General features: G+C 39.0%; 2 protein-coding genes and 1 pseudogene across 3 annotated transcripts in view; all 3 read left to right on the forward strand.

The window, feature by feature from the left end:
• Window positions 1–384: 384 nt before the first annotated feature.
• LOC147476743 (mitochondrial dicarboxylate/tricarboxylate transporter DTC-like) overlaps window positions 385–23,904 on the forward strand; it is a 29,489-nt pseudogene continuing 5,969 nt past the window's right edge. The window contains exons 1-8 of the transcript XR_015209777.1: window positions 385–390; window positions 525–555; window positions 1,026–1,095; window positions 1,693–2,049; window positions 2,494–2,672; window positions 2,794–2,936; window positions 3,050–3,165; window positions 17,450–17,551. The product of XR_015209777.1 is annotated as a mitochondrial dicarboxylate/tricarboxylate transporter DTC-like (transcript). The remainder of the gene's footprint in view (window positions 391–524; window positions 556–1,025; window positions 1,096–1,692; window positions 2,050–2,493; window positions 2,673–2,793; window positions 2,937–3,049; window positions 3,166–17,449; window positions 17,552–23,904) is intronic.
• Window positions 20,680–21,126, forward strand: LOC147476744 (uncharacterized). The gene has a single exon (XM_086585811.1). The coding sequence runs from the start codon at window positions 20,680–20,682 to the stop codon at window positions 21,124–21,126; it is 447 nt and encodes a 148-aa protein (XP_086441937.1).
• LOC147476745 (uncharacterized) lies at window positions 22,996–23,568 on the forward strand. Its single transcript, XM_086585812.1, has one exon. It carries the CDS (start codon window positions 22,996–22,998, stop codon window positions 23,566–23,568), a length of 573 nt encoding a protein of 190 aa, XP_086441938.1.

The following is a 23,904-nucleotide window of genomic DNA, read 5'->3' on the forward strand; positions in this document are numbered from 1 at the left end:
GTTTGTACCTTATTTTGTTATTTTATAAAACTTGCTGGTGTATACATCACAGGCAGTATCAGGAGCATGTGAAGGATCTCTCATGTCTATCAAAGAATCTCTGCCGAACTGTTATCGTTGATAATAACCCATTCAGTTTCTTATTGGAACCACTGAACGGAATACCATGTGTTTCATTTTCAGCAGGACAGCCTTACGATGATTAGGTATTATGAGCTACAACATTTTGAGCCGTGGACTATGCCAAATAACTTTTACACCAATGCTTCAAAACTTCATGATTGTCAACTAATTCATAATCCATACTTTTCCTGTTCCTGTTCATTTCAGCTCTCGGAAGTCCTACTATACTTCCTCTGCTCAGACAACTATCACTGCATAAAGATGAAGGTCTGTGCTCTATGAAAAGTTTCATATGCCTGAGTGGTTTCAAGAACATGGAATCCCTTCTTCTTTTTGGACATAGGATTGAAAATCGATGCATAGAAGTTCTATTGTTCTTTGGGCACTTGAAAAATTGGTAGGGAACGCTGCTGTCTAACCCTGTTACTTCAGGTGCTGTTAACAAAATTTTCAAAAGTTAAATGCTTTTTGATGAGGTCAATTCATCCATCAGTAATAAGTCTTTAAAATTTTGAAGTTCAACTATAATTTGTTATATAATTTGTTTGTAAGCTTGTTAAATTGCGTTAGTGTTGTGGGTGAAAGTTGTTCTCTTCTTCAGAAGGGATTGTTGTACATGTAGATTATATTTGAAAGGTAGTGATTTGAAGGTGTTTGAAAGGGGATAATTAAAGATAAGATGATAGAGCTCTAAGAGCATGATTGAAGGGCTATTAGGTCTGCTGCTGCTCCATTTGCCTCTGTATGTTCTGTTCGTACTTGCGAAGTTTCTATATAATTTACGTATAAATCTACAAATTCTCCCAACCTTTAAATAAGCCATCTCAATGCATTTGATAGGTACTCGGTGGTGGTGCAACACTCTAAACGCTAGCTTCTTTGAGTTGACCCGGACACAGCAGATCGAGCTTCTTTGTCAGCTGGATTGCTTAGGCAAGCTACATACACAACTGCAAGGCTCGGATCATTCAGGTGATGACTATACACATCTTTATCAGTTACTTGCTTACTCACATATGCATTTACTAATTAAAGAAAAGGACGATATACATCCCTGTAAGTCTAAGTAGTGTAAAATTATGGCAAATGTAACTGAGGCCACAGTATTTCTTAGGAGGGTTTTCTAACAACACAAATAAAAAGTTCCTTTTGAACTCCTGCTTAGTATAAAACCCACCATGGATTGCTCTCCAATGTTGTCTATATATATATACCAAGCAAGATTTTGGTATATAAGTTGATTTAATATTTTTCTGAACCAAGTTTTATTGCACACCTAGTCACTCACTTCGATGTTGTACCCTTATCTTATGAATGAAATGGAGTCCACCGTAGTGTACACTTCTGTTAATATAACAATCTGCTCTTTCTACTTAAGTTCGTTAAAGGAATGCTTTCTTGACATTTATGATCGATCACAATGTTATTATTTTACACATGGGTATGCGCTTATTGGTGGATGATCTTAACCCCTATAAAAGATTAGAGATGCAATTATATTAAGAATTCATCACTTACTGATGGAGGCAAGATAGGTTCTGACTTTTTGGGCTTTTGAAATTTTGTCAGGATCTTGACTAATATGGCAATTGAGGCCAATGATGGGAAGCCACTACCTCTCTATCAGAAAGCTCTTTGTGGGTTGTCAGCTGGAGCAATTGGATCTAGCATTGGCAGTCCAACAAATTTGGCACTCATTCGAATGCAAGCTGATGCCACCTTACCTCTTGAACAAAGAAGGCACTACAAAAATGTGTTCCATGCTCTATATTGTATTGTTGCAGATGAAGGGGTTCTATCCCTATGAAAAGGTACAGGGCCTACTGCAGTGAGGGCAATGACATTAAATATGGGCATGCTCGCTTCCTACGATCAAAGTGCTGAGTTTTGTAAGGATACATTTGGTCTGGGTGAAGCTAGTGATATATAATCATTTCGTTTCGTATGCGTTTACAGGCATTGGCAGTGTTTATTAATTTTCTCTGTTTGCTTAATTACATGGATATGCACATTATTAATTGTTTGTACTATAAATTTGCAAGTTAAATTGAATTTTTGAGATGCCTTTCCTAGATAAAAGTTAAAACAAAATTATTTACCACAACTAATGACCTCATTTCTTATCAATATTTTGCATATTCTTTCTATGCTGGATAAAAGTGATTCAAGTACTGAGTGCCTGATAATTGAATCTCTCACTGAGTCACTTGGCCAATACACATTATAATCATACTGTTTCAGATATTTCTCTTGTAGAGTTTCTTGGAGTATGATGTCTGTGAAAAGTTTCTTGGAGTATGATGTCTGTGAAAAGGAATAGCCATATTTGTTCTCTTTGGTTTGCTGAACTGTTCCTGTTTGATTTCCTTCTCTAGGAGCAAGTGCTGTTTCGGGATTCTTCGCTTCAGCTTGCAATCTGCCCTTTGACTGGAAAGTACCCTTACACTGGCTCTTTGGATTGTGCCCTTAAAACTTTGAAAGCAGGAGGACCCTTAAAATTTTACATTGGATTTCCTGTTTATTGTGTTAAGATTGCTCCTCATGTCATGGTAAGCTCTTCCTCACAGTATTTAAAGGTCATATAGGATTCTTTGTTGCCAAAATGATTTCTTTATGAAACACAACTGACCAGTTCTTGGTTTGCATGCCGATTGTTGGTACATGTTGCAGATGGCATGGATATTTTTGAACCAAATCCAGAAGGCCTCGAAGAAACTTGGGTGGTAGATCCCCCTGATGTGCTTGGGTTCATCATGAAAATAATATTTGTTCGCATTTTACCATAGGTGCATTTATGCGAGGTAGGATAGCTGGTAAGCGATAAGTTATAGAATAATATGCTTGAGTGATACTTCATATGCTTTCCTCATTCTTGATATGATTCGATTGTCAATTGCTTTCCTTGTGTCCTATTTCATGAATCCAGGTGAAAAGCTATTGGAGCAATTCTGATGTTGTAAACGTGGTTTTTCACATGACAGATAACTTGCTGCTCTAAATTTCCTATAACTCATTGTGCTCCACATCTTGGTTTGATAATAGGTTAGTTAGTTTTTCTTTGATAAGCATGTATACTACAGCATATATGACATCTATTTTATGAGCATAAGGCTTGTATAGTTGTTTATAGTTTTATGTTCATATCTATCTGTGTTTTTTTGTGTATGTTTGCTATCAGTAATTCTTTTCCAAATTCGAATGTATTTAAAGTCTTGTGAATAATATTTCACATGTAAGTATGCGAACATTATTTATACACATCAAGTTAGTTAATGTAAGATTGTCTTTTTCAAAAGAAATAAAATATATTAAATCCAAATATGCAGAACATTGTCTGTGAAAAAAATCTCCTAAATTTATTTTACGTAATCGGTATATTTTTGCAACTCTGACAATCTCAATATGTATCTTCATTCATGTCTTCAGTTGATATTTTATCTACTTTATCTCTGATTGACAGCGTTTCTCTTTTCTATGCCTTGTTAAGATAGTTGAAAAAATAATCAATGCTACTGATCTTCTCTGTTTCTTTTCAAATCCATTCCTAATACATAAATAAAATTTAAAATTAAAACTAAAAATTAAACTATAAAAAAAAATTTGTTTAAAAAACTTGTGACATACCTTTGTCGTCTTGTTCCAAATATAATGATTTTGAAGTCAATATAGCGCAGTTGGCTATGCTATATATTAACACATATATCAATTTTTTCTTGTTTAAGTATCATTGAATAATGTCGTAGTGGTGTATTGACCTGCATTATTTCTTGCCAATTTTAATCATAATTTATAGACTAACTTAATTCTTTATTTGAAATTCTTATACCACACGTCAACTCACCTCATCTGTCAATCCCTTGTAGTCTTCATAAGAAATGGTATTCTTATTTTTCCTATAGTAACAGAGTCTATTTTTGCTCAATTGTATTCCATGCATCAGTTAATGTTTCACTAATCATCATTCTAGCATTTATCTATCCGCAATTAGTTGCGCCCACATCTATGGTATCCATGTGGTTTACCTGCAGTATTTTAAATAATCTTAGTAGCTACTGATAGAACAATATAATCCAAACTAAGTTCTTAGATTTAGAACACAATAATATTTATTAATTCATGGAACAAAAAATTTAATTTATGCACTCAACTAATTACGATTACACCCTTACGATAAGACACAAACTTTTAGTTGCTTTTGATGTTATCTAATGATAATTTACATTAATGTATTCGTTGTGAAAATCAAGATTTATTTTAGTTGAACTTGTTACAGGTTGGACAAAATATAATTTTGCATAATATAGTTAGCTTAAGCAGAACAGATACATAATAAGGTAATTATTTCAACTAATTTTTTTAATTTAATATGATCTGTTACTTTATAAATTTTGTAAATAAGAGGAATATGTTGTACCTATATGATTGCTTGATTGGAATTATAGAATAGTCTGCAATATACAAAAGAAGAATTTAGAAACTGTACAAATATTTTGATTAATCGTTGGATTTATATGTATAGTACTTGTTTTTTCTAATAATACCTTTGTTAATTAGAGGAGAGAAGCTTTGTAGATTAGTGGAGTATGGTTTTTGTTTGTGATTTATAGTTGTTTTTCTGGATAAACATCCGTAGGTATTGAGATAGTTATAGTAGTAATAGAGTTCTAAGACTTCTAAGACTTCTAAGACTGTCAAGTGTTGTGTTAGTTTTAGACTTTTAATTGTATAAGACTTCTAATTGTTTAAGAACTTAGTTAGCTTTAGACTTTTAATTGTATAAGACTTCTTAAATTTTTTTCTTGGACATTAACAATAGTGTTTAGGGTTTATAACTGAACATAAGGAACCTCGACTTTACAAAGTATAGAAGAAATTATAAGCCAACGACCCAACTGAGGAGGCCAACGTATCCTCTTCAATTACACATCTAAAACTAATGAAAATTTTCAACCACGAATAAGATGAACAAATTTAGGACAACTTTCAAAGCATTTAATGCATTATTTTTAGCAAAGTATTTGAGTAAGATAAGAGGAATAGGACAGCTTTCAAAGGCTAGAGATGGACAAATGTGAAATGTCTTAGAAAAGGATCTGTGGGGACGGTCGATGCTACGAATGCCCTAGTTCTTCTTACAAAGTAGGCAGTTTTTGACTAAGCTGTGAGGGAATGGTCTGCTGGTGGGACGAATAAGTGCTTCAGAATGGTTTGCTGCTCTAGGCGGTGGGAATGTTTAGGGTTACTGAACAAAAGGAACCTCGACTTTACAAAGTCTAGAAGAAATTATAACCTAATGACCTAACTGAGAAGGGCAACGTATCCTCTGCAATTACACATCTCAAACTAATGAAAATTTTCAGCCACGAATAAGATGAACAAATTTATTATGATTAGAGAGATAGGTTATTGGTTAGAGTAGCTGATAAAATAAACAAACATTAAAAAATCAAGTGCACTCGCAAGTCGAAACACATCGGATCCCAGAAGGTATTGTTTCATAAAACTGATATTAGTACTTCAACATAATAAAATACAATATGTGAAAAAGGCAATTGAATAAAAAAGATGGGGGTTTAAAGAATGATTAAGTAAAGTAGGTCGACATGACTTGAATGATTGCTTATGAAAGGGTGCAGTAGTTTATTCATTGGATTGAATCAACCAAGAAAGGAGAAGTAATAAACATAGTTTTTGTGTGTAGCATTCAATTATTAGTGTTTTTTGTGTTCAGTCCTTTTAGTTCAGTTGGAACATAATTCTCCAGCTTTCATTGGCGGGAAGCTCACTGAGGTCTTCCTAGCTAGTTGACGACAATGGTCAACCTATCACGACCGTAGTGAGTCAAATAGAATGAATCCGATATGTTCTATTTGTTTGTTTTAGGCTATACCTTCCTAGCTCCTCGGTGGTTCTATTTCCCTTTCAAAAGGAAGAAGAATTGATACTTTCTTTCTATACGCAATTTCCATAAGAAAGATTCTAGCCAACTCGCCTTAGAAGAAAATCATTATTGAATTCGCTCTGATGGAGGGAATGATTGTACAAATCATGTTTTTGCCTTTTTCCCTGTGAGGTGGATTTCCAACATTCAACTTGCGGAATAAAGGCTGTAAAAGAACTGGGGTAAAGACTGGCGCTAGTCTAAAATACGAATAAGAACATAATCCCTTTGGTAAGATAAGAGGATTATGACAACTTTCAAATGCAAGAGATAGACAAATGGGAAATGTGTTAGATAAGGATCTGTTGAGATGGTCGATGCTACGAATGCCGTGGTTGTTCTTGTAGAGTAGGTAGTTTTTGACTCAGTTGTGAGGGAATGGTTTGCTATTGCGACGAATAAGGGCTTCAGAAGGGCTTGCCGCTCTAGGCGGTGAGATTGTTTGAAGTCATTACTGGTGTTAGGAAGAAAGGCTTGGTTGTAAGAGGGAGCTCTTTGACTCTGTAGCAATCCAGCTACTGCTATGGATGCTAGAGATGGTCACTACTGGTATCGATCAATGCGAACTCCTATTGAAACTTTACCTTCCTTTCTTAGGTCCTATTGTTTGCCCCAGTGTGGCGAATTGCACCCCTGTAGACCAATCACTTTGTAGTTTGTTCCTTGGTCGAAATATCGAGAACCGACTCATTGAAACAACAAAATTTTTCTTTAGGATATATGACGTGGACAATATAATGTAAAATCAATACATGCACCTGCTAATACCTAGTGGTTTAATTTTTATGGTAAGATGAAAGACAATAGGTGTACACTTTTCCTTCCTTATCCTCCTTTACATATAAGCTAAGAAGCTCATCAATAGGAAAGATAAAATACATATATTCTTGTTCTTTAGCTAAACTCGCTAAGTAATCTACTACCCGATTAGTTTCTCTATACATATGTGTGTATTGGAGATTCTGAAACCTATGTCTTAGGCTTTGTACCATGGTGGTTTTTCAATACCTGTCAGAATCTGAGTGTCAATAAGCGAGTCAGAGGCCACTAACACTTTCTTTTGATCGAGCATGAGACACCCTTATAATCCTTTGAGGATCGCTTGTAAATCCTGAAAGAGTATATGCTTCAGACCATTGGAACCTGAGTTCACCTTCCTGGTCTCGAATAGGTCCACCATATCTTGACCTTGAGTCAGATAAGGCCCAATCGGCATTGAATTTAACCTACTTTTCATCAAGTCTAATCCAGATACATTACTTTTGTAGCTTTTGTTTGAATTGGACTGAGATGCCCAGTTTGCTCATTACCCCTCCCCCTTGTGGTGTATCATCAAGCACTTTGAGTAGACCTTGTAGGTACAGTGTTATGTCCCTTAGAATCCTTCCAGAAATCACTTGATTTGGTTGTGATGTTCCTTGAAATCACCTAAAGTTCCTCTCCCTTCCGATGTAACTCACTGTTGCACATGTGAACACTTTAACTATCTCATCTTCAACATTATTTTTGTTACTAACATCATCCATTCCCTGTTAGAATTAATGAGCTGAGAAGTAGTCCTATTGCCGACTTGATAGTAGACCAAATAACTGAACTATAAGGGCATTGGAAGAAAACATGCTTAAAATTCTCCCGAGAACTATTGCATAAGCAACATGATGATGCACTTAAGACCTTCCTTTCAATAAGCCTATCTTGAGTTGGAAGGCTGCCTGAAAAGAGTTGCCAAATAGTGAAGGGGTTTTTTAGGATTACCTGTTAACTCCATACCAAGTTGAACCATATAACCTTATCCTTTGGAATTTTTAAAGCTTTATATAATGACTTAGAGATGAAATTACCACTTGCTTCAGGTGCATAGTAAACTGAATCGTCATCAATGTAGTTATTGATAGAGGTATTCAAAATATAATCCTTGAGAGTTCCTTCAGTCAGACCTTGCAGTATGCTGTTCCATTCTCCATTAGAAATAAGGCCGGTGACCTTTGCATCCAATGGTAGCTGAATATTATTTCTTGCTACTAGGTCATCACATCATATAATATTCTATGTGCACACCATGGCTCGTGCCATAAGGAAGTATTATGTTCCAAAGTAGTACTGTAAACAATGAGCTTCTGTGCAGTTTCTCTAATGTTTAAAATATTTCGCCATGCCCATGAGCAGTCCTTTGGTGTCTTCATAGTCCAAATAAACTTGTTTTTATAAGTTGCACCCAAATCTATTTCGACCATAAGCACTCATTTTTGGAAACAATCTTGAACATCGGGCCACAATAGGCAGCTTTGTTCCAAATCTTCAAATCTAAAATGGTCAGACCCCTTTCCTTCTTCGTAAGAGATGTAGACTTCTTGCTTGCATGATGCATTTTCTTTTTCATCTCTGGCCCACTCCATAAGAACTTATTACAAATCTTTGTAATTTTGTCCAACACGATGCTAGGTAAGATGAAAGTTCTAGACCAATACACTTGGAAAGTAGTCAATACAGAGCGTATCAACTGAATCCTCCCTGCATGTGACAATCGTCTTGCTTTCCACTTCTTGATTCTGCAAGTGATCCTTTTCCACCTGGCTTGCAGTCTGTGATGCTTAATCTTGAGGCAAAAAGGGGTAATCCGAGTTAAGTTGTTCTTACAGAGTAGGCCGTTTTTAACTCAACTGTGAGGGAATGGTTTGCTATTGCGATGAATTAGGGCTTCAGAAGGGTTTGCTGCTCTAGGCTATTGGATTGTTTGAAGGCATTACCGGTGTTAGGAAGAAGGAATATTGACTTTCATTTGGTTTCTGACTTTATCTTCGTATATTAGAACTTTGATATTTTAGTTTATTAGAAACAAATCAATATTCGAGGCTAAGCACTATCAACGCATGAAAGTTTGCTTTATATTTGAGAATGTTTTTTGTGCTTCCGTGTAGTAATTAAGTTCAAGCAAATATTGTTTGAGCATTGTTTGGGTTATTTCTTGAATTATTTGATATTGAATATTTAGATCATGTTTATATCATAATTTTCCAATGTTTATGTGTGATAGATAACACATCTTTATTGTCAAAGATGTATGCTACTTCTCATAATAGGGTCTGAGTCTGAGCTGCATTATCTTCATCCTATATAATGATCTAGACTCTAACATTATTATTATAGTAGCCATATTCAGGGAGGCATCACATAACTACTGGGCTAAGAGATAAGTCCCAGACTATAGTATGTATTGGGCCTAGAGAATAGGCCTAGGACCATACTATGCCCCATGAGTAAACCTAAGAGAGGGATATAAAAAGAAAGGGAGGAGGAAGAAAGGGAGGTGGGGGGGGGGGGGGGGTTATCAATGGAGGCATAGAGGGGTGAGGAGAGAGAGGTGAACTACGGCGGCTTGATCCCGAGATGGGTACGTAGGTAACCGAATTGGTGTAGCCGATCCAAAATATGGAGTGAATTTGAGTAAAGTTAGAGATTCGCAAGATTCGCGGTAATTGGGTTGTAACAAATGGCGCCGTCTGTGGGGACACTACACGACCACGCGATGGTCTTGTAAACGTGATGGACGCGGCTGTATGTTTATCCAAACCTTCTCTGGCGAGGAAAAAAGTTTTAAACAGAGGAAAATTCAGGAAACACTGGTCGAGATGGGTGATAAGGATCCTTCTTTTATTGGGTCACGTGATTGGATTGGAGCCATTGAATTAAGCTTTGTATTGGACATGCTTCTTGGGGTCAGCTGCAAAATCACGAATGTCAGATCCGGAGCAAAGCTTCCCGAAAAAGGTCGAGAGTTGGCTTTACATTTTGAAATGCAAGGAACCTCAGTGATGATTGGTGGTGGTGTTCTTGCCTATACTCTATTGGGAGTTGACTACAGTGAAGCAAGTGGTGACTGCGCCTTTCTTATATTGGATCCTCATTATGCTGGTAATGATGAGCTCAAGAAGATCATAACTGGTGGTTGGTGTGGGTGGAAAAAAGTTGTCAATAGCAAGGGAATAATCGGGTCTCACATCTGGACCACTTAATGGTCGGAGAAGAGGAGAGGGCAGCTCTAGTCATTAAAGAAGATGGTGGTGGGGAATCAAGATTGAGGCTTGATTGACGGTGTTGGGTTCACTAGTCCGAGAAATCATGTGGTTTACTTCTGTTGGAGTTCTCGGGTTTGGTTCAGTGAGGTCGATATTCTGGGGTTCAGTGATAATTCAGCTGTTAAGAGTGAGTTTGCAAAGTTCCAGGCTATTTTGCAGGGCGAAAGACTCTCGACTACAGAACTTGAAAATGTTATTGGTGATTTTAGTTTGTGTAGAGTATTCAACGTAATAGCATCGATGGCGAGAAAGTTGGAGACAGAGGAACAATCAGATCAATAGATAGGGGCTGAGATCAACGGCTTGGAGCATCTGAATACGGATGGTAAGATGATTACAAAAAATGTAGAGAGGCATACACCGCGGCAGGTAACTCGTTTCTTTTACCGTCATGTACATAATAGATGGACGAGTAGTGACTCGGCCGTCAGCCATAGTTACACTGGGGGCAAGCAAGCCTTGTCCCCATCCTTGGCAGAGATGTATGTGGGGACATAATGGGATTGTCTCCAGACCTCGTGGTATTCCATGAATCTATTCGCTCTAGGAGATCACGGATCATGAATGAGAAACGTGGTTGCACTCCTCAGGATAAGACGGATTGTACACAGTTTGGAGCATATAACCGCCATTATATAAATATTTATGCTGAATAATGTTCTGCATTATAACTCACATGTTATTTGTACAACACTCAAACATGAAAGTTTCAGGGTACAGAAAAAGAGAAAGACATGTGGTACCACAACAAAACTACAACAAATGCGATTGGATATGTTGTAACACTTTCCAAAAGAGAGCGGAGGGGTTCGAGAAGACCCTTCGTGGATATGTCGTGGGGCTATCCGAATGAGTGCGGAGGGGATGAGCCCTCCGCAGACCCTCATGTCCAAACAAATACATGTGGGTGGGGGCGCAGAGTCGTCCCCGAACCTTTGTGTCCGAAGCCTAAAGTGGGATAGGATATGCAGACATGAGATCTGAATCAAACATGGGGGCAAGTTGAGTTGCCCCTCATCAGACTCCACTGGGCCGGCGAGAGGGATGAGCCCTCCGCATGACATGAGATCCGAAGTCAAACCCGGGGCAAGGCGAAGTTGCCCCTCATTAGACTCCACTCGGCGCGGCAGACAAATGGGATAAGCCCACTACGCATACATGAGATCCGAAGTCAAACCCGGGGTAGGCCGAAGTTGCCCCTCATCGACTCCACTCTGGCGAGGCAGAGAAATGGGATGAGCCCTCCGCGGACATGAGATCCGAAATCAAACCCGGGGCAAGGCGAAAATGCCCCTCATCGACTCTCCACCCGAGGTAGAGATAGTGGTGGGGGGATGAGCCCTCCGCCACATGAGATCCTAATCGGGACTAGGGGGCAACAGAGTGGCCCCCTCAATGGGCTCCACTTCGTAGAGGCGGTGGGGGGGATGAGCCCTCCATGAGTTGAGTTCCGGAAGAACAATACTATTGAGTTCTACAAAAGAAAAATGGAGGGGAGGAGTCCCTTTTTGGACGGGATATCGAATTCTATGAGTAAGTGCAAGGGGGATGAGACCCTTGGCGGATACAATGTTGAGTCCTACGAAAGGGAAATGAAAGGGTGAGACACTCCGTGGACATGATAGTGATTTCTATGAAGGAGAGCTTATGGTCAGGGAGAGACAATTCCGGACATTGTAGTGAGTTCCGAAAGGAGAAAAACAGGGACGGGCGAGACCTCCGCGACATAGTGGTGAGTTCTCCGGGAAGGAGAGATGGTGGGCCGAGGTGATATAATCCCGCAGATAGAGGCCGATGAGTTCCGGTAGGAGAGCGGTGGTCGGGGAGGCATACTGCCGATATGGTAGTGAGTTATATGTGAGAGGTGTTTGGGTCAGGTTGAGACACATCGTTAGGCATTGTATTGAATTGAAGAGAGAGAGTGAAAGGGATGAGACGGTTGAGTCCCACGAAAGGGAAATGAAAGGGGTGAGACACTCTGCTGATATAGAAGTGAGTTATGTGAAGGAGAGATTATGATAGTAATTTCGACACTTCGCGGACATAGTGGCAAGTTTTCGAAAAAGAGATGTTGGGTTTGAGGTGAGACACTCCATGAGGACATAGTAGTGAAGTTCCGTGAAGGAGAGGCTTATGGGTTGGTTTGTGACACACTCGGGGACATAGTGGTGAGTTCTTTGAAGGAGAGATGGTGGCTGAGGTGATATAATGGCTAGACAGGCGAGTTCCGGAAAAGAGAGCAGCAGGGTCGGGGAGGCGCTCACGACATGGTAGTGAGTACTATGTGAGAGGTGCTGGCTGGGTAGAGACACATCATGGGCATTGTATCAAGTTGAAGGGAGAGAGAGAAGGGGATGAGATCCTTCATGGATACGTTAATGGGGTATATGAACAAGAACTGATGGATTGAGTACTTCACATACATACGGTCTAGTAGCAGAGTACATGGATATGAAATGTCCTGAGGAGGAGAAGACTACGTACAGTCACAGGATACTGTGGATATCTAGAGTTCAAAGAGAGAGACAAAGAAGTTTGAGGACTTCTCGGGTCCGCCGTTGTCATCGTCGCCGAACCCGAGAGGGGGCAAATGTAGTAGCCATATTCAGGGATGCATCACATAAGTACTAGGCCAAGAGATAAGGCCCATACCATAATATATATTGGGCCCAGAGAATAGGCCCAAGACCATACTATGCCCCATGAGTAAACCTAAGAGAGGGATATAAAAGAAAGGGAGGAGGAAGAAAGGGAGGGGGGGATATCAATGGAGGCATAGAGGGGTGAGGAGAGACAGGTGAACTACGACGGCTTGATCCCAAGATGGGTACGTAGACAACCGAATTGGTGCAGCAGATCCAAAATATAGAGTGAATTTGAGTAAACTTAAAGATTCGCGAGATTCGCGGTAATTGGGTTGTAACAATTATCAAAAAAGTGATGAATGTATTATAATATCTTGATGATTAAGATAAAATCCTAATAAAAGAAAAACAATTATTCAACTACTGAGAACTATTTATTCCTCTCCAAAAGATTCTTCAATTACTTGATACTCTACTGTCTTCATCACTTTTACTCTTCATTTTTTTAGCTTTCTTTGACGGTCGAATTTCTTCAATAATTTCTTTGTAAATCTGGTGCTGCATTTTAACATAACAATATATTGGTTATTTATTTTCTCAAAAATAGTAAATAAAATATTCGGAAGAGGAATTGTAACAAAATTTGAATATACATTGTCATTTCTGTCATTGATTCCACATCTTTATTATCTTCAGATACCATATTTGATATGGTAAATGATTGAAACTTTTCATGCATACTATATTTATTAAGTTTGACTTGAAATATCCAATCACTACCAGTATTTTTTTCAAGTTCTTTTCGAATGTCATCGAAATCTTGACCCTGCAAATTATATAACAAACAATTAATAATAATATAATATTGAAATAAAGTTAAACGTGTTTATGCTTGACTTGCCTTTTTCTTTAAATCAAGAACTTTTGCAATTGGTACTTTCACAATATCTTCTGCTTTGTTACCAAAAGCTACAAAAGCAGTCATTTCGGTTTCATCCTCAATGCGTAGTTTTAAAAGGTATCTATAAATTAAAACATTTAGAATATTTGTACTCAATATCCTTTTTATTAGACATTTGTTGGAAGACTTACCTCTTTTTTGGTTTTAAATATTTGGATCCACAATCTGTGCATGTATGTTATGAACCACTATCAACGTGTTTTACGGTACATTTAACGCAAGTTTGGTAGTACCAGTTGGTCCCTAACATCTTTACAAATTTTCCTCTGCATGTGAAGATCTTTCCCTGTAAAAGGTAATAGATTACAAAACTAACTATATCAATAATATGATATTGAAAATATATGAAAAATAATGTAATACTAAATGGCTAACCTGATTGGTTGGTTCCATCCCATATTTTATGAGTTCTTCTATTGTTATCCTGTCCTTGCTCATTTTTTCCTCTAATGAAATTGGTTCTTCGTTGTTTGTTTATTCTATTCCAATTTTTTTATTGGGGGTCTTCAAATCTTTACAATTGAAAAAGAGAATCATTATAGAAAATATGAATAATTGAAAATTTTGTAAATAAAACTGATCATAAATTACCTTTTTCTCATTTCATGAACATATTTTAAATCCAAATTTATGTAAAGCTTTGTTGCTGATAAGACACACACTTGATGGAATTGCACTATTAAATAGAAAATAGTTTAGTATGATAGCAATTATTTTGGAAACTAATACAAAGATGATGTTAAAGCTTAAACTTACTTCCAATCTTTTTCAGAAATAGGGATGTCAGAATGACAATAACATTTTCTTTCTTATTGCTTATATTAGCAATTGTGTTGGACATTTGTCCCCATAAAACCACACTTTTCTCATATCCCCTGTAGATTATCCCAAATTGTCAAATACAATTTAATAATAGAAGAAAAAAAATATGCGTGCTTACTCAATTAATGTTTACCTTTAGATGGAATTCCAAAAGTAATTTCTCTGTAACCTTGTGGTTTTTTTTTACCAATTTTTTTCAAAATTGTAATTATATCTGTATTACAAATATTGTTAGATCATTCGAATATACATTATTAAAATATACAAAAAATTGTAAGTTTATTAAATACCTTTCAAGTCACATGCTGATGCATCTTCTGTTGCAAGGAATTTTTCGAATCCAACAAAAGTGAACTTGTAATTTTCAATACTCTTATCATCTTTGTTGGTAGGAGTTACTATAGTTGCTTTTGTAAACAAAATTTTGTAGTTAAATCGTACAGGACGGTAACTCTTGTCTTCTTTGTCCACTTCAAATTTCTCAAAAGTATAAATTTTTCCCTCTTCTAGTTTTTCTTCAAATTTGTCTTTTAGACTGTCTTGTACCTTGATATGGATTGGATCTCCCTATGATTTCAAAATTAAATTATTAAGTAAAAAAAGGTGATTATTAATTAAATTTCTATTTCTTACCTTTTCATCAATGAGAAGCATGTTTATTCCTAAAGTTTGTTTTCTGTTCAACGGATTAAAAGGGAACCACAATCTGCTAACACATGCTTTCACTATACACTTGTCTGTTTTTTGGTTGAGCTCTAATGCCTTCGAAATAGTATTATAACATTGTGAATTAAGCTATTATTAAATCAAAAGTTAAAGAGACAAAATTTAGGAGAATAAAACTAAAGATGCAGTAGAGTTTGACCTTTTTATTTGAAGCTTTTGTTATCACTGCTCGGGTGCTTTTCTGTGGGGAAAGAATTATGTTTTATGAGATCCGAATCTCTATATATACATATATATATATTTTTTTTGTCTTAGAAGTCATATACAATTAGAATACTAACTGTATTTGACTATTTTGGACTTGTACGGTTAGTAGAAGTTGTATTAGAAACAAACTCTTTATTAGATAGAATATTGGAAACGATAAATATTAGAAATATATAGATCAATATTTGAATAAGGGTTGGATATGGGCTGAATTTTTTTCGTCTTAGAAGTCATATACAATTAGAATACTTAGAAGTTGTATTAGAAACAAACTCCTTATTAGATAGAATATTGGAAACGATAAATATTAGAAGTAGATAGATCAATCTTTGAATAAGGGCTGGATATGGGCTTTATAATGGGCTGGATATGGGTTGAACATTGGAAATAAGCCCATATTGCGGGCCTAACTTTTCATGGTAGGACAGATTTCATTAGCTTGCTGTCCTAAAGAGGAAAGGGGATGAGAAGTGGGTTTACACTCCACTGCAGTAGGAAATAATTTGTCGTAATTGGATAGGATGACCAGAAGTGCTTCAGCAATTCTTGTGTAGATGCCAAGTGATGCAGGGTTTCCTCTTTATTTCCCTCTGGTAGTTGGTCAAGGACATTTTCCTAAAGGCTCTTGCCAATGTGATACTTGGTACTTGAGTGACGTTGAGTCAAGTCTATTAGAACCTAAAGCCTAACATCAAGCCTAACAACGGGATCACTAAACCCATTTTCTCTCATATCTGAAATAAGATTTTACAAAAAACCGAATGTATGCTGAGTGTTCAAGTCACGTCTGATTGGTTTTGTGCTGAATTCTGCACCTCCCAGATTTCTAACAAAGTTAGCATGATGAGAATCATAATATTATCGAGGATCCTTAGTAGAAAGAGGTTAAAACAGAAGCTTATGATGAGGATCCTGCAGATCTTCAATTGCAACCATCTGGTAGACCATTTCCATAGTTGCTGCTTGAGTGGCACTCTCATCCAACTCAGCCTGTTTGGACCTAGAAAGTGCTTCTGCTGCTACAGTCCAAGTGTTTCCTAATGCAACATGTTCGGCTCTTCCTTGAAGAACAACTGCTGCATGGCTGTTAAGATTATGTGAGAGATTGTATTCATCACACTCTAAGTCAATAGCTACTTAACTTTCATCATGATGCATGTAATCATCACCTTGATCAACTTCCATGTCTAAGGTTGGATCAACTCGCCTGAACTTACGCCGAGAATCATTGGCTAACGTTTTATCACCCTTAAAAAAAGAAGTAATCACCTCATCATCATCAGCTGCAGCCACAACAGCAGCAACATTGCTTTCCCTGTACAGATACTTTGCTCAACAATATTTTGCCCAAAACTAAACTTTTGTGAACTTGTAAGGGAGAAATTTCAGATATGCCTTGTGAAGAGCTGGTTTTCAAGCAAATATCTGATCAATGATCTCCGGTGTGAAGTTAAAAGTGACTTTGTTGCTCCTCCCATCTGTCGCTGGATTGATATATGTAATCATAACACTTTTAAACCCTACTCATTGTTTCATATCCTTGCTGGCATCAGTAGGAAGCAACTCTTGTGTCAGAGTTTCTTTCTTCTCCAAAAATTGAGTTGGAGAATTCTATTTCAGGTGTCACAAACAGAATGGTGTAAGCACCTTCTATTAATTCCTTTATTATTTGGGGGGTGAAGTATTGTAGTGAAAGATGCACTGTTGTATATTTGTGTCGATGGAAGGCAAGCTAGCTTACATATTGCTTGCTTCCTGTATAGACTACAATTGTCTGAAATTTGTATTCATCTTTACTCAATTTTTCCTCCATTTCTAATATACATTGTTACTAATTTTTTTTTACATTGTTATTAAGGTTTGGAACCATATTTATGTAACTCTTAGCATATCTATTAAGGTTTTGGTGACGGGTGTCATGCTTAAATGTTGTTCTTGTTGATTGCTATAATGGATTATTATACTTGAAACATTAATTTAATCTGATGAAACATCTAACTTTTTGCAGAGAAGGCTCAAAGCAGAGCAGGGCCTTGAGTAGGCAAAACAAAAGGGAGAAGAAGCTTTCCTGAAAAAGGATTATCTAACGGCGATAACTTGGTATGCTAAGGTAACCAAGAGTATTTTTTTCAAGAATACTTTCTACTTAAGGTATTTTTTTACTGGTAATTTCTTTTAATTTTTCGTTCTAAATCGCTAAGTGCAGCTTATGAAATAGGAACAGTGTTCCTGTATCCAATATGATAGAATACACAAACTTTTAAATAGGAACACACACAAAATTTGGAGTGTGTTATCCAAAGTAGAAAAAGGGAAAAATCTAATACATTCTTCCCATACTTTTATTCGTGGATCAGCCAATGTCACTATGGGGTTCTCCGCATTCTCTTGAGGCATCTGAGATTTGTGTTGGTATGATAACTTTGGCAACCTCCTTCCTGCTCTCTTTGGGTGGTGCTAATGTACAACAATTTGTACTTGACCAAATTGTTATGATAAAAGATAAGGCTGTTGTGTTTTGTTGTCTTTTCACCCTTTAATAAAATAAAATAGTGCAAAGATCTTATTAAGATCACATCAAAATGTCCAAGTGAGAATGTAATTTATTGAAAAATCAACACACTCGAAAAAAAGAGAAAAGTGGAGTTTATACTCATGGAGAGAGTTTAGGGCCATAGACTGCAACCCATAATGTTGAGGGGCACGGTGAGCAGCAAGCAGAAGATACGGTGTAGGAAAATGTTGAAACTTGAACTGCTGCTGATCATGGTTTTGCATAAAGCGGGAACTAACATCAACTCTCCGAAAGCCATGTAGTTGACATCCTTGCAATGCTTTCTCTATAGCTTGTAGCTCCAGAAAAACAACAGAATTCCTTCCAGAACCACCACAAAAAGGCAAGACAACTTCAGCTAGATGGTCCCTTGTAGCACCACCATATCTAACGTCAGTAGAACTATTTCGATTAAAGTCAACACTCTTTTACAGCTTGTACCCTAGACCTACAGAATAAACAATCAATTTGATCCGCAGGAGATCTGCTGCCATGCCATTATGGCAGTCACTATGTCAGAGCTTGGCATCTCCAATTTCTTAAATCCAATCCATACATTCTTTCCTATAAAACATATTAAATATTTGTATTAGGCAAGAAATTAATATATATTTATTTAACTTGTTTTTATTTTAATCTTGTATGTGATTTATCTTGAATGTAAAATAGCTAAATTAGGACATACCTTGAGTTGATATCTTCATATTGAATTGAAAACTTCTTTATACACGATGTTTGTAGTGGCCCAATAATGAGAAGTGGACTAGGTCAGCGGGATAAGGAATGAAATGTAACATAATAGGGGGATTCGAGGAGTAGGGAATCATGACTGCGGAACCCTAGACCGCGGACGTGGCATATGTACGGCAAGAAGGGGAACCGAGAGATGGGAAGACAGATGGACGATCTAGATGCAAGGGGGAAGGGGTATAAAAAGAAGGGATAGAGAAAAGAACAGAGAGAGAGAAAAGAGAGAAAAGAAAGGAAAAGAAGAAGAGTGAATAGTTTTTATTAGGATTTTAGTTATTAAATTCTTATCTCGGGTTTTGAGGTTCATACATTTGGCCCCATTTGTGGGGACGATTAGGATAAGTCAGAAATGGCACAAAGAGTGAAGAAAGGAGTGGGTAGACCAAGGAGGGTAGTGGTGCAGGAGCCAACACCGGAGGCGATGATTGATGAGGAGGTAGATCAAGAAGAGGAGCCCAAAACAGAAGAGACCCGGTTTATGCGAGAAGAGATTGTGAGGTTGAGAGAGGAGAACAATGAACTGAGAAGAGAAAAAGAAAGGGCGGAGGAAGAAGCAGGGGAATAAGTAAGTGAGAAGTCTGACGAGGAGGGTGAGCTGATTCTCATTGAAAACCCGGTGGCTGGCCTAACCATGGAGCAAGTTCAGGAGATGATATACAATGATAGGGAGGCGAATCGACAAAGCAGCGGCGGTCGGGGAGGGGGCTAGCCAAGTGGTGGCCGGACTGAACCGCAATCTATTAGCGGATGTCATCTGGGCTTCAGAGGTTCCAAAGCGGTTCAATCAGCCTAGGTTCGAAAGATATGATGGCAAAGGAGACCCGGTGGATCACATCCATCATTTCCGATAATAGATGCCTCTTTAGCAAGAGGCTCGGTAGGATGGGCTGCAGTGTATGATGTTCCCAGTTAGTCCTAAAGGAGGGGCGTCGGATTGGTATTATAGGTTAACGGCGGAGAGCATAAATAATTTCCAGGAGTTGGAGTAGGTGTTCATAGACCATTTCATACATCAGAAGCGGCAAGTGGTAGATATCGCGACATTGTTCAATGTTCGACAAAGATCCGCGGAGTCAGTTAAGGATTATCTATGTTGGTTCAAGGCTGAGACATTTAAGGTTGAGAATTTGGATGAGAGAACCGCGGTGATAGCATTTGAAAGAGGATTGCGTCCAGGGATAGGAGTGCATCAGTCCGTGGCTAAGAATGAGATCAAGACCTTGCATGAGCTATATCCGCGAGTGAAAAAATATATAAGATATGAGGACACCATGCAGAAGGATTCTAGGAGGTCAGGAAAGGCAGTGTTATCATTGGAGAAAGACAGGGAACACCGAAGAACGGAGACATCTGAAAAAGAAAGTGGGGGGTATCACAGATATCCCCCACGGGAGGAAAGAAGCCGGGAGGGGGTTCGAAGGGAGAATAGGGAGAGGAAGCCATATCGGGAGATGGATCAGACACCATTGAACCGATCACTAAATGAGATTTTGCCCCTGATCAAGAAGCTTTGGGGATATGAAGGACAACGGAGCACACCGATAGAGATATCGGATAAACCTTTCTGCGCCTATCATCAGGTACGAAATCATGAAACTAACGACTGCTACGCGCTAAAGTGGTTGGTTCAGAGGTTGGTGGAGAAAGGGAGGATGAGGGAGTTTGTGAGGGGTGCACAAAATGAAGAGTGCTTGCCACCCCAGGGCAGGATACTGGGAACCATTAACATGATTTTTAGTGGGGAGGTTCTAAGTCACAATGCTCATAGAGATAGGGTAAGGAGAACCGTGAGCATCCAGCAGATTAATGAGGGAGTAGGTAGACCGCGACCAAGGTAGGGGTTAGCGGAGGAAAGAGATAAGATTGTCTTTAGTAGTGCGGATCTACGGGCTGTGGATTCCCCTCATGAAGACGCGTTAGTTATCACAGTAGCGATGCGCAATTATATGGTGAAGAGGGTGTTGATTGATTGTGGCAACGCAGTGGACTTGTTGTTCAAAAGAGCTTTGGAAGAGATGGTAATCGATCCTAGGCAGCTGAGGCTTCCGCGAACTAATTTATATGGATTCAATTGGAGTATGACAGAGCCCATGAGAGAACTCTTATTGCCTGTGACCACGGGCCCGGTGACAGTCTTCGCCCGGTTTATGGTGGTAGACTCTACTTCTCAGTACAACGCAATTTTAGGGAGGCAATGGATTCACGAGATGAAGGCTGTCCCATCGACGTATTACCAGGTAATACGATTTCCCACCCCAATGGGCATGTATGAAGTTCACGGCGATCAGGTGACCACCAAGAACAGTCATCGGGGTATAGTGAAACAGTTGATCCGTGGACCAGAAGGAGAGACTTCAAACCCTAGGAAGAGGCAAGCATAGCAATTACAGTGCGCCTCTATAGAGGGGGAGGAGGAGTCATCGGTGGGACCGAAGACGCTCAATGAGATTGAATTAGTGAATATTGGGGAGGGAAAGGAAGAGAGGTTCACATCGGTAAGCTCTAGTTTGCCAGAGGAGTGGAAGAGTAAGTTGGTACAGTTCTTGTCCGAGAATAAAGGTGTCTTCGCTTGGATAATTGAGGATGTTACGGGATTGGACCCAGGGTTCGCATGTTATCGGTTACACATGAAGGAAGATGCTAGCTAAGCCAGTGAGGCAAAGGATGCGAAGCATTAGACCAAAGTATGCCGAACGAATTTGCGAGGAGGTCGCAAGCTAGGTTAAAAGGAGCTGGAATAATATGAGAAGTGGAATTCACAGATTGGTTGTCCAACGTCGTCGCGGTACCAAAAAAGAATGGCAAGGTTCATATGTGCGTCGATTTTACAGATGTGAATTTGGAGTGTCCCAAGGATAGTTATCCCATGCTGCGAGTAGATGAATTGGTGGATAGAACAACAGGATTCAAAATATTTTCGTTCATGGATGCATTTATGGGATATAACCAGGTCACAATGTACGAACCGGATCAGGAGAAGACAGCCTTTGTGGTGGAAGGCGGCACGTATTGCTATATGAGGATGTCGTTTAGACTGAAGAATGCCAGGGCTACCTTCCAGCGATTGGGAGAGAAAATGTTCGAAAGCAAGATTTGGAAGGGGATTGAAATATACATAAATGATATGGTGGAAAAGAGTGTGTCTGAGGAGGAGTATCTAGAGGGTTTAAGAGAGACATTCGAGATACTGCAGAAATACAATTTGAAGCTAAATCCTGAGAAGTGTACATTCGGGGTGACCACAGGGAAGTTCCTAGGTTTCATTGTTACTCTTTGGGGAATAGAGGCTAACCCCGAACCGATAAGATCCTTGGTAGAGATGCTATAACCGCAGAATGTCAAGGAAGTACAGCAGCTGGCCGAAAGGGTTGCGGCTTTGAATAGATTTATTTCCAAATCATTTGACAAATGTAGACTGCTGTATCAATTACTAAAAAGTACACCAGATTATTATGGACTTCAGAATGCAAAGAGGCATTTCAAGAGTTGAAGAGGTATTTGGGTAAGGCTCCTTTGTTGTCGCGGCCAGAGCAGGGAGAGAAATTATACTTGTATTTGGGGGCCACTGAATATGCGGTTAGCTTAGTTCTCGTCCTACTCGTTGACAAAGTGGAGAAGCTGGTATATTTTCAGAGCAAAACATTATTGGACGCGGAGACGCGGTATAGTAGAATCGAGAAATATGCCTTGGTGTTAATATTTTAGGCCCTAAAGCTAAAACCCTACTTCGAATCACACTCAGTGGTGGTGGTGACGAACCTGCCTCTAAAACAAGCATTAAAGGCAGAAAAGTCAAGCAGAATGTTAAAATGGGCAGTGATACTTAGTTCTTACGAAATACAATATCAGATAAGAACCGTGGAGAAAGCGCAGACGATGGTAGAGTTTCTAGCAGAGTTCCCCACAGAGGATCCCACTTGGGGAGAAGAGATGGTCATGGAACCGGAAAGGGATGTAGATCCCGACCTCCTAGACCCGTGGGATAAAAGGAATGGGTGGAGGGTATTCGCAGATGGATTCACCACGGACGCATGAAGTGGCATAGGGGTACTAGTTACACCTGATAACAACAGAATAGAACATACAATGAAGCTAAGGTTCGCGACATCCAGTAAAGAGGCAGAGTATGAGGCAGTGATAGCAGGATTGAGAATGGCTGAGGATTTGGGGGTGAAGAACTGATAGTGTATTCAAATTTAAACTTAGTGGTGTGTCAAGCTAATGGAGGATTCGCTGCCCGATGCCCCCACATGGCAAAGTATTTAGAAGTATTGCACAAAAGGTCCACCAAGTTTACGAAGCTCAGGTTTGTACATTTGGGTCATGGTGAAAATAGGCATGCGGACGCCCTTGGGTACGTTGTTGCAGCCATACCTGGGTCAGAGGAAAGAACTATACGAGTGGGAAGGTTGGAGAAACCAAGCACGGAGGAGGTGATGGCACCAAACACGGAGGAGGTGATGGAGGTGTGTCAGATCGCAGAAGAAGAAGGGGGATGGATGGATCCTATTAAGTGCTTCTTGGCAGGAAAGGAGGAGACAGATAAGAAAGAAAGAAGAAGGTTGGAACAGACTTCTCAGAGATATGTTATGCTGGAAGGTGAATTGTACTGCAAGAACTTCAATGGGCCGCTGTTGAAATGCCTGGGGTCGCGGTTAGCTTTGGAGGTGTTGGCAGAACTACATGAAGGGGATTATGGGAGCCATTCCACAGGAAGGACTACGACATATCGACTATTGACACAGGGCTACTTTTGGCCCCATATGAAAAGGGTTGTAATGGAGTTCGCTAAGAAGTGTGACAAGTGCCAGAGATTTTCATAGTTGATCTTCACCCCCGCGGAACCCCTAAATAACATCTCTAGTCCGTAGCCGTTTGCTATGTGGGCGATGGATATAGTAGGAACACTGCCCATGACTAGCGGCAAGAGGAGATTCATGCTAGCAGCTATGGACTACTTCACCAAGTGGATAGAAGCCATACCCTTGCAGTAGGTGAAGGAGACGCAGGTGATTAAGTTCCTATGGGAAAATATCATACGCAGGTTTGGACTGTTGTGCGCCATCATCGCGGATAATGGGACACAGTTCACAGGAGCAAATGTGATGGAGTTCTTGCAGGGGTACAAAGTGAAACAGGGGTTCTCTACCCCCTACAAC

The sequence above is a fragment of the Coptis chinensis genome, chromosome 9 (assembly GCF_015680905.1).
Source record: "Coptis chinensis isolate HL-2020 chromosome 9, ASM1568090v1, whole genome shotgun sequence".
Taxonomy (NCBI): domain Eukaryota; kingdom Viridiplantae; phylum Streptophyta; class Magnoliopsida; order Ranunculales; family Ranunculaceae; genus Coptis; species Coptis chinensis.